The sequence below is a fragment of the Crassostrea angulata genome, chromosome 2, assembly GCF_025612915.1.
Source record: "Crassostrea angulata isolate pt1a10 chromosome 2, ASM2561291v2, whole genome shotgun sequence".
Taxonomy (NCBI): Eukaryota; Metazoa; Mollusca; class Bivalvia; order Ostreida; family Ostreidae; genus Magallana; species Magallana angulata.
The window spans coordinates 56,492,528-56,510,036 of record NC_069112.1 but is presented as its reverse complement, the minus strand read 5'-3'; the positions used below and the strand labels follow the sequence as shown (position 1 = coordinate 56,510,036).

The window sequence follows — 17,509 nt, the reverse complement described above, 5'->3', positions numbered from 1 at the left end:
CAACTTCCGTTCACGTGATTACACCTGTCACCGTTACTACAGTTACCACATAAATTTCCGCATTCTAGACCGTATGTGCCATCACTGCATTCTTTAAAAAAATGTTGAAATAAGCCTTCTTGTCAGGAAATGCATGTATGATATAAAGTGAGTTTGTTTGTGATATGGACTTGTTTTTCGGTTGCTCCTTATACGATAATATGGCATTCCCATTAACAAATTGTATTAAGGAAATTGAAAACATTGCGAAATTATTAAACTTTTAATTTTTTGTTGATTACGAAGTTATCTACAACTGACATTTTCACATTTACTTTCCTTGTAATTTGATAATTGTTCTTTTAAAAAATAACTAATTTTTTTTTATATCAAGTTCACATAATTCAAAATTGATTGCAATTGTTTTTTTTTTTTTGTGATAATTAGTTAGGTTTTTTCAGTGCAACGAAATTTTGATTCTCAGTTAATGGTATCTAAACATTAAAATGTTAATCATTTGAATGACAATTATAAGTTTATACATAAACAAGTGAAAAGGGATTGCACAATAGTTGAAAGCTGACGCAATTACCTTCATGACATGTTGGTCCCCTGTATCCATCATTACAACCTAGACACGTTCCATCAATTATATGACAATGACCATCCTGACAGTTCCGTGGACACGGTATGGAACAATGCTGCCCATAATATCGTGGTGTTGGGCAACCTTATGAAAGGAGTTTATTTATGCTACATGTTATGGGTATGATAGTGCCATATTTGAGACAAAAAACAAAATTGATTTGAAAATGGAATAACATGTTTGATAGTTATGGAGTTATGTTAATTTTAAAATCAAATAACGATCAAAACCAAAAAAAAAAAAAAATTACATACAAACATTTGACTTCGGACTTATAATACCATTCATTTCTTTTAAATACTTTTAAGAGAAACGATGCGCTAAAACACAGGCTATTGAAATAAAAGAACATAAAAACGTTCATTTGACAAAATGTGCATTTATGTTTACCAAACGAACTGTTTAAATGCTTTTAGCAATTCAATACATCATCACAGTCATATAAAACTGCCTCTAAAACATTACATTTTGCAAAATATGATACATGTTCATGTGAGTGTTTTGGTCTAAATTTACTGACCATAGACCTCCAGTTCACATAGCTCATTGTGTGCGGCATGAGAATATTCAGCAGGATACGGAGGGTGGGTCCTGTCGTTGTAGTAGATGACGTATCTCCCGTGTGTGATACACGTTATGTTTGTAGGGTTGGGTATTGTGGCTCTGGTATAGTTGGTATCCTTAAAACATAGTACTCCGTTGTCTTTATTGGTTGAGTTTGATACGTAGACAGAGTATCCCAGGAATCTAGCAGTGTAGCCATTTTTTACAACTATGAAAAAAAAAACCAAATTAACAAATCACACTTAATTCAGAACACTTATTTGAAATATATTTGGAAAGCATACACAAAATACCCATCAGGGTGAGTTATGTTATTGTAGTAGTATCTTCCATGTGAAGTACACGTTTTGGTTGAAGGATTAGATGACGTTGCTCTGGAATACTAAGTGTCTTTAAAAGAGAATTACGCAGTGTAGCCGTTGATTTCAACTGACACAATTAAGGAATAAGGAACCATTCTTTGAGTATATGGTGTGATAATTTTGGTTGGGGTGTGATCAAATCCAATAAAACCGGAGGGTTTTATCTAAAATTTGATCACGCTCCGACAGAAATCATATGTACATGTATGCATGTACATGTATATAAATATCGATGCGTAATGTTATCACAGCGAGGCAAAGACACTGAAACATATGAATATTGAGAGAATGATACATGTAAGGTTACAAATATCAACCATATTGTTATAATTTAAAGTGGCCTATTTCTTAACCATATTTATTATGTTGAATCATTTATCTACTATAGCATACATGTAGTCATAGCACTAAAATATAATTTGAAAGCAGTTTATAAGAGGGTTCGGTGGTCGAGGCCATTTTAGACTTGTATTAGACTTAGTTTAGACTTACAATGTAGTATAGTTGGTCTCCTTAAGAAGAGTTTCATAAAAAATATAGGAGAATATAAAAGACGATGGGGGAATACGATGGCGCAAATTCCCATTCGGTTTAATAGTGAAATACAATTTTGAATTTCTCTTTTTCCCAATTAAATGTATTCAAATATATTATAATTCACGTTTACTAAAGCACAATTACTAACTATATTCAGTTTTTAATATATTTAACAAAAGATATGAAAAATATAATGCCAGAAATTTTTGCGGTATCAAACCCATCACATAAAAACCCGAGGTATTTAAGGTCAGGTACTCTAACCACTGAGCCATTTCAGACACAGAAAGTAGGCTGTTTAAATATTATGTCTGACTTTGACCACGAATTTACGGACTTGTATTATTTTTTTTCAAAACGTTCAATTGTTGGGATACAAAATGATATGTTTAATGTATGTATAGTGGGTCTTCTCTCCACGTTCTTAATGAGTGAAATCGGTTTGTTTTCCAATATACTTTATTTAGAGTATGAGAAAAATATGGAGCACATACCCACTCTATAAAAGAAAATGCATTGAATTCTAAAACATGACAGTTTTTGCAGGTTTTGATACGTATACTGCAGAGCCTGCCGTAAAGGCCCGAGAAGTTGCAAATGTGAGCAAACCTACCATTCGAGTCCCTTTCAGTTGAGTTTAAAATGAAATAGCCATCGTTAAAATTCCCTATGCGAGTAAGTTTCTTTTTAGAATATTACTAAAATGTTAGTACTGCTATTCATACAAGTTACATTTCTGCTACTTACACACACTGGAATATTCAAATTGGTAAACGAAGATAATTACTACTGTGATATAATTTACATATAGTAATTATAGTACTTGTAAACCAACGGAAATTTGCAACATATAATGGTCTTTAACAAGATATTGTATGGTTCAGATTTAAATAAAAATTAGCAATGAGATTGTCATGACGCAGTCATGAATATATTACGATCATGAATATATAAGTATAAATATATTACAAGGATAAACATTCAACTGTGAGTTTTAAATCAACAAAGGTTTAAGTATATATTTGACAAAGGTGTACATGGTTAAAAAGGCTAAATGACGTCATCATCTTTGTGACCTTTTGATATGACCTTGAAATTTAATGGGCATAAAGTCTGAACACTGGTAATGGTTGTGTCAAAATTTCAGGTCTATACTTTGAATGGAACACAAGTTACACAATTTTAAATGATAGAAGGCTTAACTGCACAACAATCATATGAACACCATTCAGATGAAGATTTCGAAATTATCAGAATATGCGGAACTTCAATGTTTTCTGCCTTGAGTTATCTATGGGTATATTTTATATTTTTTCTTCAGAAAATTGATTAAAATTATCATTTACATTATATCTAAACTATGTTTAACAAATAACCATTAAATCAATGTGTTAAGGAATTGTGATGCTTTAATATTAAGGTGTTTTGAGCATAATGTAAGATATTGTAATGTTGTATCAATACTTGTGTCGCAGGGTCTTGTGAATAAATAACGCTGAATCCCTGGTACTGATTTCAGCTATTCACTGGTTCTTTATTTAGAGGATTGTATATTATTAAATAAAACCTATAAGTACAAACACACTCACACTCACAATTCATACGCAACATCACACGGTTATTTAGAATATTTGAATAAAATAAATTAAAAGTAAATTACAATTAATATATTTCAATTACAAGGTAAACGGAAGCTTACCAGGTATCCAGAACTATGAGTTTACAAAATATATGAAATATCTTCCACAGCTACGGTAACGGTACACTTCACTGTTTATACCATGGAAATAAAAGTCGTGGGGTTGGGGAATTGGCGGGGTTTACGCTATTTATAGTGAGTAAGTAAGGTCATGCATATTAATGAATTCAGTCGTAATTTTCTATTTGTCAGCTGCACTATAGTAGTGAAGAATAAACACGTGGTCAACAAACACCCGTAAACAAAATCCTCACATGACTAACCAAAATCACTCATTCACCTCTCATACATGATCGATTAGCAATATGCACAAAATATAAAACTTTTGAATAACAATTCGACACTTGTTCATACATGCAAGTACAATTAGAATATGTTATTCAGAAAATTATTTGTTTTAATGTAATTTACCCCAGACAAAATTATCCGTCCTGTACTGTATAAAGATGTGGTGTATACTGAGTGCTTCTCCGAGATCTACCCACCATTTTGCTGTCTCTTTGTTTTCTGCTGATATCGTACATTGTCCTCCACCAGCAGACAGGTCTGAATACAGTCCATCCACAGCAAGATCCGCCCCCCACACATCGTAGTTATTGTTGTAAGGATGCTGCTGCCATGCTGATTTGTTCAATGCAAGATTATCTGTAAAACAGTGGTTATATGTAACACTGAAAGGTTGTTTTAAGGATACAGCTGTCTTAGGCAAAGCCGTGTTCTCTGTAAAACAAAACGGTTAAGAATTTACTTCACACGCCAATATTTGCCTATAACATGTATGTTTTTCTAAAGTCAGAGACGCAAATCTACATGTACATGTATGTTGTGCTAAATATCGTTCATCCACATGGAAACTTGGTCCCCAATCACATGAACGGATACTGCCGTCAGTCTGGTTTATTTAAAATGATATTTACTGCATAAAAAGATTATTATTGATTTTTATCGACACGTGAATTTCAATTTGAGAGAAGTAATCAACTTTATTAATGCTTATGTATGAAATTAATAATACAGGGAGTCAAGTACAGTATAGTTAGCAATAAAAAAAAACATTCATCAATGAATGGATGCATTTAATACGAGCATGTCAAAAAAGCATTTTGGTTTATAACTAGTGCTATAGTGGGGTGGAGGGGCATTGCCTACCACTGAATTTAATTTTGCATCAACTTTAAAGTTTTAAAACTATGACTTTGTTTACTTTGAGGTATAACTATTAAAGATAGGTCAATACAAGGAATGCAGAACAGAACTTATACTTTTATAACCAGTTCGTTTAATTTTTTTTAGTTGTTTTGGTGTTAATAATATATAAGCATATTTTAAACATATAAAATGTCAAGTTCTGTGATTTCGTTGTATTACTCTCATGTAACGTACGTATTAAAGGGGCAAACCATTATGAAGGTACATTGTAATTAATATCAAATCTGTAGTGTGTTATTGTGGGCTAAAAGTATAAGCATCAAACTGCTTGGTTTCATCAGGATTGTTAGTACGGTGTATTTGCGTCAAAAGGGCGACCGTGTGGGCGGGGACAGCGATAAGTAATTTATTGTGAAAAGGGCTGAGAAATGGACCGACTTCTGCCCCTCAACCTGAATATGAAAACAATAAGTCACAATATGTATTCCTTGGTATTTAAATAAATGAATGAGTCAGTAGAATGCCTTACCATATGCTCTTCCAAGACTGATCCATACATACAGAAACGAACAAAACAAAACTGCCTCCATTATGGCTGTTCTTTATCTAAAACATCCAGGAAGTAAAAATCAAGGCTTTTAAATAAACAAATATACATACCCAATTAAATAAACAGATCATTCGTAAAAAAAAAAAAAAACCGTATGAACTTGAACATCGATCTTCCTCGCGGAGAGGGTGATTTCATGCAGGTACATGTACATATACATGTATATATATAGTGTAAAAACTGGGTTTTTTTTCTTCTACAAGATATAAGCATCTTCCTCTTGACCCTTTATATTCTGTACAATAGGAAACGAAAGACTTAATTCTAAATTTTAAAGAATCATGCTAAACATGTATTACGTCTGTTTGAAATGAAACCATAACAGTCTTCTAGAGACGAAAGAAGTACGTGTACATGTCCCACTCTTAGCATGTGCATTTTTTAAAATATTCCACAATTACGATTTCAAACTTTCAGTAAAGTTCATCAAAATACTCATATAAATATTTATAATCGGATATTTCTATGACTTTAAAATTAATTTTTTTTAAAGATAATCAAACAGTTACTATAAGAGTTTTTCGAGGGGGGGGGGGGGGGGGGGGTTGGGGGGGTTCAAGGGGAGGGTGGAGTAAAAAAATAAATAATTAAAATCAGGTTCCACACCAGCTTCATAACTAGCGAATAAAAATCCTTAACCGTTAGTGAAATTTGTTGTTCTATTATTATCTAAAAATGAGAAATGGTCTACAATATTGATTTGATACAAAACTACATGTATTTGTTTCTCTGCTTAGGCCTAGTCGTCAGCAAATGTTTACTTATCATATAGAATGAAGCATTTTGTTGCAAATTAAAGATTATATCATATTCTTTATATTCTTTAATTATACAGAAGTACCAATCACCCTTAAGAGATTCATTAACTTAAAGAAATTGTTTTTGTTAACTTTTGCGTTCCGTTCCGCATCCGTTTTTCCACGTTTCCCCATTTCGGAAACTTATCCCAAAAAACTCAGAAACTATATTGAATTGTCACAATCTTTAAAACGCTTCAAGACTAGAGTGAATGTTATGCAAACATAAACATCTATATCAACATTGAACACATTTTGTGTGATGGAAAGACTGGCCCCAAATTCAACAGGAAAATGTATTCAGATGTGTCCTGCAAGGGAAAAAGAAATGTAAATAGCATCTTCATTGTGCAACCGTTTAAGCGAGTGGAGCTAGGGGTTAAACAAGTGTTCCTTTTAAAGGAATGATCGGCAATAATGATATAGAGATAGCTAGAAGCAATCGACATGATCAGTTTGATGTAAAATGATTTAAAAAGTACTGTATTTTTACAAAATATAGAATATTTTGAATCTGTACACCATAATTTCATCATTATAAACCGTCAACAAATTTAATTTTGAAATAAATTTTGGGAAAGCCGTTCGTAAACTCCTTGTCTAGTTTTATATTTTTAACGTAATTATTAAATGTTAATGTATCTTCTTCTTCAGAATAATGAGTAGTGCTCTTCAAAGAGCATTCACACGTATAGAAAGAAAGAGTTGTATTAAAATAATTGATTGCGACTGAAAAACATTGAATGCCATCATAACGTAACCTTGTTTATAAATCAAGCCGTCTTCCTAGCTACTATTATGCAACATCAATAGATCGAGGTCAGTTCACGGAGCATCTTCTTATGATTGAGGTCAGTTCATCGAGGTCAACTGCATTATGAATGAATCTTCCGATCGAAATTCTTACGCATGAGACAAAATGTGCATTATTGAATTAACAGGTCGAACTATATTTAATGTATGTTTGCATCTCTTAGGGTAAATGAATTGAAATAAAACTGAGTAAAATGTTATATAAATAGTAAACCAAAGCTTCAAGTTTTTATAGGAACTACTTATATAAGCGGAATGTGTGCGCACGTGGAAGCATTTGCCGGATGCCTCATATGGACACAACAGTGATCGGCTGAAGCCGATCACAATAACGTGAAAATGAACAAGTGATGTAAATGTATGTCCTCCTCGTCGTATGTCCAACAGCTGTCCAATATTTAAACAATAAAATGCTTTCCTTGGTGATTCATGCGGAGTATGAAGGTGGCGACATTGCACAAAAAATACATAACACGCTAATGGGGATTATGTAAAAAAAAAAATCTGCAGTGATCGCTATACTCTGTCCCAAGATATCCTGGATTCACATTTTGCTAATTAAATTGCTTGATATTTATAAATACCTCAGGGTTCAAACGATGTTCATTCAAAAGTATGAAAATTTTTCAAGATTTCTCTGTTCAAACGCCCCTAATAGCTTATCAGGTTTTAAATAAAATGCTAAAAAAAGTTATGTCTATAGGATTTTGTATTGCAGCAAGCTTGGATGTTAACGTTGAAAAATTGCGAGATGTATTTCGAGTGTATTCCGAATGGATAAAAAAACATTCCCCATTATAAATCTTCGTAAGGAATCTGTTTTCATTCCTGTGAATTTTTCCGAGTGAAAGAAGATAATATGTCAATGAAATTATCTTGGAAATTATCCTTTTAATTTCAATTGCACTTCTTTTACATGTATGTGTATTTTGTTTAAAAATCGTCCAAAGAACTATATATGATATTAGTCAAATTTGGCCCCCAATATTCGCTATTTTTAAAATGATTCAGGTACATTAATTTGTTGTGTTATTTTTCTTAAAAGAGTTGACATGAAATATGTTTTTCACCAAATTATTTGATTTATATGCACTCACTGGCAGTATATGACGTCAGAAGTGACGCTATTTTTATAATTCAATCAAAATCAACCAAAAATTGACATTTTTCTTATCTTTTTTCGAATGGGAAATATAGAGCGACTCTTTGAACAAGAACGAACTTTTTGTCACTTATACGTATTGGAAAGATACATCTTTGGTAAAAATATTTTGTTTGTTCAAGTAGTCGCTCAATGTTTCCTTAAAGAAAAACTGCCTCAAAACAAGCCGTTTTATGCTAAAAATGCGAAAATGGCGGGAAAAGGTAAACTTTATGATGTCATATTTTTAAATTGTGGGCACTAAAATCAAAAAGAAAATTATGAAAAAACTTCAAATGTATATTTGTACAAATAAAACAAGGAATTACAGTAAAATGACAATGTTCATTTTAGGGGGCCATTTTAGGCTCAAACCATATATAGTCCTTTGCTGCATAAATATCTTGGTACTTTATCTTCATAACCCACATGAATCATCAAAGAAAGCATTTTATTGATTATATGAACATCTTTCTTTTAACAAATTAATTAATTGTATATAGGATCGTTTTATTATGTCACGGGGGCAAAAAGGGGTCACTCTAAATATTTTGGGGCTTAGAAATTAATTGTATGGTTGAACATTTGTGTAAAAATAAGCTCAAATAATGTTACGTCCGCCATGTTGTCGTAAAAAATTTTGACACCCGCTGTGTATTTTGTAAGGCAATCACGTGACTCGATTCATCCAATGACGTCGAGACATTCTAGTCTTATGATTTTCAACAGTTTTGACAACACTAGTGATTCTGGTAAAAAAAAAAAAAATTATTCTGCATTAACATACATCAAATCGAAGGAGTCAGCAGTTGAATCACTAAGTTGTTATTACGAGATAAACAGGAAAAATCCTACCAGTGAGCTTTTGTAGCATTAATAGCGACAGGTTAGACACCAGATATCAATCAATTCCTGGTGTTTATTTCCTAACAATTACTCTTCAAAATTATTTTTAATCCATCTCTGCATATCTCATTCTGAAACAGTGGACATTGACAGTGTTGAAGGTGTGTCTCACACTCGGAGCGGAAAATATTTCATTCATAAATTTAAAAGATGTGTTGTAAAAAAAAAAATGTTAGTGCTTTGAAGCATATATAACGTACACTACAAAGTTGATAATTAGAGAAAACTGAGACAATTCATAATTTTATTAATGCTGATTCAGAAATAGTATGAGGGAATTTAAAAAATATATTTATATGCAGCAAATATTAACCACCAAAAAAAAAAGAAAAGAAAGAATTTGAGTGTTAGACAAATAACATAATAAATGAAATAATGGAATGTGAAACATTTCAGTGACAATGAAAATTAAATAACAATTATTTGTTTGCTTTTAATTCAATTTTGATAAACTTAAATTGCAGGAGGATTAGAGAAAATCTCATTCACCCACTGGAAAAAGTCTACAGATCTGAAAGGTTAGTATATGTCATTAACTGTAGAAATTTCTTCAAAGGGATGCTTTGGAATTTCATGGTAGCTTAATTTTCCTGGGTAGCCCCCCTACCTTCCCCACCGGATTTATATCCTCCATCAATACAAATTAAGAAAGAATACTAGACTAAGTTATCTTTTTTTCTGAAACTGAAAAATGACGCATCCATGAAAAACCATCCCCAGGAATAAACAAAAAACCCACTATCCACGAAAATTGACCCCCTTGAATTTTAATGACTCCACAGTAATTTAGCCTAGATAAACCAAAAAAGTATGTTAAATTACTTAAATATCAACTAGCTGTCTGGATAATTTGTTTCTTGAAAAGGGAGACAAAATGATTGTAAGAGTAGTACCTAAGATGAGTACCGGTAATTTTTTCTTTAATATTTTTGAACTCCTACATAAACAATAAAGAAAATTAATATATGTGGCTTGATTTATGTGTAGCAGCTTTATGATTTTGAATTATTTCATTTGTGAAAAAGAACATACTTTTTTTCACACCATCTTACATTTTGAATCTAAGAGATGAAAAAGCGATTGCTGACATTTAAGCATAGTTTTAGACCAATTTGAATTGACAATTAAATTAATTTTTTTATTATTCTTAAAAGGTCAGTACTTGATCCTGCTTTTATGGTCAAGTCCTACAGTCGGTCTGCCGCAGGGAGACATGAAATTCCAACACAAGACCTTCGACCTGGCCCAGTGTTACACACAACTGTAGAGTACTTGCTGGGAAGGTGAGAACAATTCTCATGATTTAAATTTAGGTACATTTAACTGTAAAATCCTTATTTGTAGTGAAATAAATATTTAATAGTTTGTATAAAAATCATGAAAAGCTATACCCTTGCAGATTCTAAAATTTCTTTGTCTTTATTAAAGTAGTATAGTAATGTATACTTTGTGCAGAATAGAAAATTTGCTATGAAGGTAGTGAACTAATTTTTGGCATCTTCGCTAGCCAAGGGTTTACGATCCGCTTCTCTCCTCTACAACTTGTAGAGGAGAGAAGCGAATCGTAAACCCTTGGCTAGCGAAGATGATTTTGGGATGTGATTTGAATTATCGGTACTGTAGATTCCACGAAACGAAACTTGATATTAATATTGTGTACCAAACTAAATAGCAGAATTGCAGAATAAAATACTGGCATAAAATAAGGAATAGACAGTAATCAAGATTTCATATAATATGTATAAGGATGGTGGCATAATATAGGTGGTGACCTCAGTAATATTTTATTATATATGTTTCTTAAATCATATGGTTTAAAAAAAAAAGCTAGGTTCTGTTAGCTTTTTAATCCCTTGCTTTATCAGTACTGAGCCCCAAATATTAGATTAAGTGATGCTTTTCATTATTCAATATTAAAAGATTTCTTTGTCTACAGTGATGCTTATTTTTGTCACTGTAATGAGTTCTTTTTGGATTTTGTCAGCTGAATGAACAATAAGATTTTGTAAAGAAAATAAAAAAGTTTAATTTGAAAAAAAAATTAATAAACAAAACAAATCATTATTCTCACTCCCCCTTTCACACCACTCTCATTCGAACATAACAAAAAAAGAATAATAATTCAATTAAACAAATGAACAAATATCTGATACTATCAACTACATTCAAGATTAAATCACACTGTATCAGATATAAAATGGAAGTAAACTACAAAATGTTGTTTAGAAGCTATTTCAACCAATAAAACTCTTGTTGAAAAATTTACTCAAAAAAATATTAAAGTTCAATAATTCAAAATACCGTGAATTTACAATTACTTCAAATTTCAGCTCAAAAGCATGTATATGAAAATTAGCCTGTAATAAGTCGCTTTTTAACACTTAAAACCTCTCTGAAAATGAACTCAAGGTCACTATGCACTCGAGACGCTCCTGCCCTCGTCAAATTTCCTGTCCCTCTTGTCGCTATCCTAACCGAAAGCCCCGGACTCGCAGGTCTCTCGCTTCCAGTCTACGACCACTGCCCGGATAGAAAGCCACGCCCCACTCAGCATAGAATGCGTCCCCAACCTTCGTCAATTGTCCCCACGACCTTCCATAGGAAAATTTCTGTCTAGCACACCAGTCTGTATTTCAGGTAATTGTATCAAACACCCTTACGCACTGAAAAAAACATACTGTGACTAATAAAGTCCCGATAAACATACAAACATACTACCAATTACACTAAGAACTAAATTACCAACGAAATGTACAAAATAACAACAAAACAACCTTACCGGCTAGGAAAACATGTGCCCGCCTAACAGAATCCAAAATTCAATGGCTACCCATTTCTCCTTAGTATTAAGGTAACTGGAGATATTCACCATATCTTAAATCAGGAGCTGCAAAACGTGGCACCCGGCTGATGTCGTTACCGGACCCCCTACTGACCACTACACCCAAACCGGTCACTTTAAATACTCGATCTGAAAATAGCACACTCACCCGACACTCGTCACTCACATACGGTAACCCATTCATAACAAAATTAAAGAGGAACACAAATCTAAACACCAGTATATACAAAACTGAATCAACTTTATTACAGTCACCATTAGATTTATAAAAAGGAAAACATTTCATTGGTGCAAAATTTTGGATCAGCCAATGGAAAAGTTGGTTATAATCCAAGTATTAAATTTAAATCCCAATTCTGTATAATTTTAATCAGTCAATTACTTTGCTCCTCTTTCCCCTCCCTAAATGCTACAAACTGATATGGTTTCTATCAGTGCTTTATGAAACAATATTTACTTTATCTTTGCTGTCCACAGGGTAGCCCAAAATAATGAACGTCCCTGGGCCGAGGTTTACGACTTCATCTTTGATAGACTGAGGGCGGTCAGGCAAGACATGACGATACAGCAAATGGACGGACCAGAGGCGATAACTCTGCTAGAATATGCTGTGAGATTTTACATCTATGCTGAATACAGGTATAATCATAGCTCTAGAGATTTGAAATTTCAAAATTTGATAAGTTGTATTTAATTTCATCTTAGTGCTAACAAGGAGGAAGAATTTGAATTATTAGGTTCTATTAGAATATGCTGCCTTGTTTCACAAATAAAGGTAATCATATGTAATAAGATGAGAGAAATGTTGACGGATCGTACCAGACTGAGATTCGAACCCGGGCCCGCCTCCCTGAATCTCTAGTCAGGTGCTCTACCAATTGAGCTATCTGGCGCTGGAATTTGAACTGGTCTGACCATCACATTCCTTCCCCCTTAAATGATCTACGCCCTAGAAGATCACCACAGGCTCTTCCCCTGGCAGGAGATAGCCTGTCAGTTCCAGGGGTTGGTCACGGCACCATATGTAACGGGATGGGAGAAATACTGACGGACCAGACCGGGATTCGAATCCGGTCCCCCTTCAATCTCTAGTCAAGTGCTTTATCAATTGAGATATCTGACGCCTGTATTCGAACCAGTCTGACCGTCACACATAATTATAAATTATAGAATTATCTTTTTGGAATGGAGTTACAACTTGATTAGATTAGATAAATTTTGTAATACAGAAAAGCTGTAAATTTAAGTTAACATGTAAGCTGATTAGACCATTTATCCCCCCCCCCCCAAAAAAAAAAAAGAAAAATGACATTGTAATATGATATATTAGGTAACTGAAAGTACATGTAGTTCACCTCAACTGTTTTGATATTTGGCTTTCAGGTTATGTGAGGAGCCGATTGACAAATATGATCCTAAAATCAATGCCCAGCACACACAGGAATGTCTCAAGCAGTTACTGTCCTTTTATTCAGCCTGCGATAGTTGTTCTGAAAACAGGGTCGAGTTTGAGAGCCTTTATCTGTTATTCAATCTGGGTCAAACTGAGGCATTACAGCATTACTATGAACTACCAAGTGATATAAGGTAATGTCTCTAGGTAATTAAAACAATTGCTGCATTTATATTTTTTGTTTTGTCTTTTGTGCTCTTTCACAATTCTTCTCTCTGTTTCATCTTCACATCCTCTGTCTTACACTATGTGTATTTGTTTGTCTGTCCATCTGTCTGTCCATCCATCCACCTCTCTCTCTCTCTCTCTCTCTCTCTCTCTCTCTCTCTCTCTCATGGAAACATCTTTATAATTTTATTTTCCTACTAAATATGAGAGCAAGGACTATAACTTGTGTGAAAAAAAGGGAGTGAAGAGGAATTGTTTTTAGATCATAATCTAAGTCCAGTGTTGATATATAAAACATAAATATTTTTACAGTGGATTTTAAAAGTACTTACAGGATCATGCTAAACATGTGGAAATAAGATCATTGCGATGGATATACTTTTTTACAGGTAGATGTGAAAAAAAGCTTATATATAACATTTTCTTTTTAAATGTTTAGGAAAGACAAAGTTCTGAAGCAGACCTTCAGCATATGTTTAGACTACTACTTAAGAAATTACATCAGAGTCCTGAGAGGGTTGAAGTCAGAGTGTTTTACACAGCACCCTCTTCTGTTATGTGCCTTTCACAGAAATCTGTCCCAGTTACAAATGTAAGTGCGTACTAAGTAAACGCCTACAAATCGATCGACCTACATCCTTGATGGAGAAGTGCATGTATTATTACATTAAACTGATATAAGCATGAAAACAATGAAATACCACTGTATTTATATGAAAAAATGTAGAACATGTTTATTAATCATTAAACTGCATTTTGATATTGTTTTTGAGCTTATATCACACAGTTGCAGTTGTGCCATACTGTCCTTGAATTTTCTCTGCCAATTTAACCTGTATTGAATGAAATTTAATTGTATTAAGGCTTTTTCTTTTTTTTCTTGTGGTAGGAATGCCCTGAGAATCATGGCCCATGGTTTTAGTTCTAAAGCCCTGAAGTACCCCCTACATCACTTGGCTGACCAGCTCTGGTTTGACGATTCGGACGCGTGTGTGTCCGTCTGTCAGTTCTGTGGACTTCAAATCCAGGACCAGGAATGGGTTGTCTTCCTCAAAACTTCATTCAGAGAACCAGAGAAAAAGGTAAATGTATACTAGTATATGATTTTGTTTTTGATTTGAGGAATAAGGAATCATTCTTTGAGTATTATGAGGTGATAATTTTGGTCGGGGCATGATCAAATCCAATAAAGCCCTTAGGGCTTTACGATCAATTTGATCAATTTGATCGAAATTATCACCTCATAATATTCAAAGAATGATTCCTTATTACTTATATTTATATAATTTCAAGCCATCGTACGATTAAATATTTCATTTTGTATGCCCACAAAGAAATTATTTTTATTTACTTTGAATATTTCTAACTTTGAAAGGAGACCAGTGGTGTAAATAGGCAACTGTTTGTAACATTATAAGAAAATTGGTTTGTATGGAAAATTGTTTGATATTGTAATGGCCAATAAATTGCACCATACAGGTATGAATTTGTGTTCCTTCCAAGGGAAATCGCAATCGATACACTTAGTATTTATTTTTTCGATAATCATCATTTAAGATCTACCAGATAACCTGTACCCTGTTTAATACACATATAAAACTAGCAGATTCAATAATATGATGCACTGAAAGAATTAACTTATGAGAGTTATGCCCCTTTGTCCATGGACCACGTTCATTTTGCGTACTTAATTCACTTTTCTCACAAGGAAGTAAGAGTTCAATACATGTATTTGCTCTTTGGTGTAAAATAAAATACATATGTACCATGAAGCTATATTTTTTTAGGAATGGTATTTTTGCTTTGAATTGCCATATCATGTCTTAATTGCCATTTCATATCTAATTATTTTAATGGCATGAACTTAAATTGCAAAATAATGTATTTATTATTTTCTTTATTTCAGTTATCAAATGAATGATTATATAGCATAACAGAGGCAAAAATTAAATGTTTCCTTTTATACCTGTATTGAATCAAAATGCAAACATTTGCACCTGCAGAAAAAAAAACCAGTTACAAGGTACATTGTATTAAAATTTAATCCACAGTGTGTGACCAAATTTATGTTCAGTTAAGAGTTCTTTTTTTTTCAGTTTATAAAGTATAAACGATTATTTACAAGTACATATTTATATGTAGAATAAGCTAAATGTTACATGTACATGTTTTTCAAGGTTAACAGAAAGTTAAAACAAAAGCTGTTTGATCAGATAATTTCTTTACATTTCTGTTTATTACACAATGTCATAAACATGTACATCCTGCAGTTACTTCAGAGGAATGAATTTTCTTTGATTTTTTTTTATTCGTATCTGACCGTATAAGTTTATCTGTTATATTGAACAATGGAAGACGTAAAACTATATGCTGGTTATATGATCATTTCTAAAATATGCAATAACATTAACGGTCTACTTAACTGAATAATTAATGCCTGATTTTTTCATATACATGTATCATACATTTTCACTTAAACCACAAATGTAACAAAATTCCACGAAAGTAATGGTTTCTCTGTATATCATAATTAAGATTATTACTGTTCAATCAAATCTGTCATCTAACATGAAAACCATAGAAGGTTTTACACTGCTAACCAATTCTTTATTTCCATGCAAGGCAAATTTTTGCTGGATTTGGGAGATACCTGTAATTTTTTAATTGAATCATAATCCAATTATGTCATCATGAGTTGCTGCCAGTAATCAGTTTCCATTGTATTTGTCTTCATCATACACAGAAACATGCTGGAAGCATTTTGCAAAGTTGCCCTATACTTTTACATGTACATGTATCTACTTAATTATATTAAATAATTAAAAACATGTTTTATTTTTAAAACAGATTCAATCAGTCCACGTCTCAGGAATAGATTCCCTGTTGTGCCAGAGACCTCTGTGTAAGCTCCTCCTCCACAAAGACAAACCAATAGAGCTCAGTGTTTTAAAACAAAGGACAGATAACTCATGTGAACCTCCTATGCCAGTCCCACCGTGTGGGGTTTTTACAGAGTACAACCAAGCCTCAAACTTAAGTAAGCCTCAAACTGGACGAGGAAGGGGGAGGGGGAGAGGAAGAGGGAGGGGGAGAACAGGTCAAGAAGAGAAATATTCAATGCCAAAAGGTCAAAGTGAAAGGACATGTCAAGGTCAGGTTTCTGGTGTCAACTTATTAGAATACGAAAGTGAAAATAAGACAAACATGTGTGAAAATAACATGGAAAATGAAAGAGTCAGAAGTGAGATGAATGCGACTTTTGTGAAGAAGGAAAATAAACAGTCTGTTTTAAGGAACACTGAAAGGTTCACTGGTGAATCATGGGAAGAGGAACTCTTCACTACTGAAGATATGAAAATACCAACAACTTAAGAAAATTGAATTTAGATGTGTATTTGTTCATGATTTTTTTTTATCTATGATTTATTATTTCAATTTCTTATCAAATCAAGAATTTTGATTTTTTTTATGTGTACACACTTTTTAGAAGGTACATACATGTTTTTTTAGTCGAATTTTAAGAGAAATTCAATTGTATCATTTTAAAATGCATTTCTTTTTTTATATAATTGATTGCTTTTGCATTCTAATATTATTTACTTTGTTTTGAAATTGTGAATAAAATAAATTTCTGATATCATTTACTTTGTTTTAAAATTGTGAATAATATGAATATTGAATACCAATGATGCTTAGCTAAAATTAGTTTGTCAATTATTTTGCATGATTTAAATTTATTTATTTAATTTTTTAAAATTTTCAATCTACCGAAATAAGTTTTCTTTTGTTTAATACTAAGTCATTTTTATTTTTACTATTAAAACCACTATATTTAGAAAATGA

General features: G+C 32.6%; 1 protein-coding gene and 1 pseudogene across 2 annotated transcripts in view; one reads left to right on the top strand and one right to left on the bottom strand.

Annotated features, from left to right (window-relative positions):
- The window catches only part of LOC128172586 (multiple epidermal growth factor-like domains protein 10), a 56,881-nt pseudogene extending 52,474 nt beyond the window's left edge, over positions 1–4,407 (bottom strand).
- LOC128172588 (SAC3 domain-containing protein 1-like) overlaps positions 1–17,291 on the top strand; it is a 35,744-nt gene extending 18,453 nt beyond the window's left edge. The window contains exons 1-8 of one of the 2 annotated variants that reach the window (XM_052838372.1): positions 6,535–6,673; positions 9,668–9,721; positions 10,358–10,486; positions 12,523–12,684; positions 13,429–13,632; positions 14,106–14,258; positions 14,556–14,748; positions 16,514–17,291. In XM_052838372.1, coding sequence (XP_052694332.1) covers positions 6,606–6,673; positions 9,668–9,721; positions 10,358–10,486; positions 12,523–12,684; positions 13,429–13,632; positions 14,106–14,258; positions 14,556–14,748; positions 16,514–17,038 — 1,488 coding nt within the window. In that variant the 5' untranslated portion in view covers positions 6,535–6,605 and the 3' untranslated portion in view covers positions 17,039–17,291. Of the gene's footprint in view, positions 1–6,534; positions 6,674–9,667; positions 9,722–10,357; positions 10,487–12,522; positions 12,685–13,428; positions 13,633–14,105; positions 14,259–14,555; positions 14,749–16,513 lie in introns of those variants that run through there. The other variant, XM_052838373.1, reaches the window with a different exon arrangement.
- Positions 17,292–17,509: the final 218 nt, after the last annotated feature.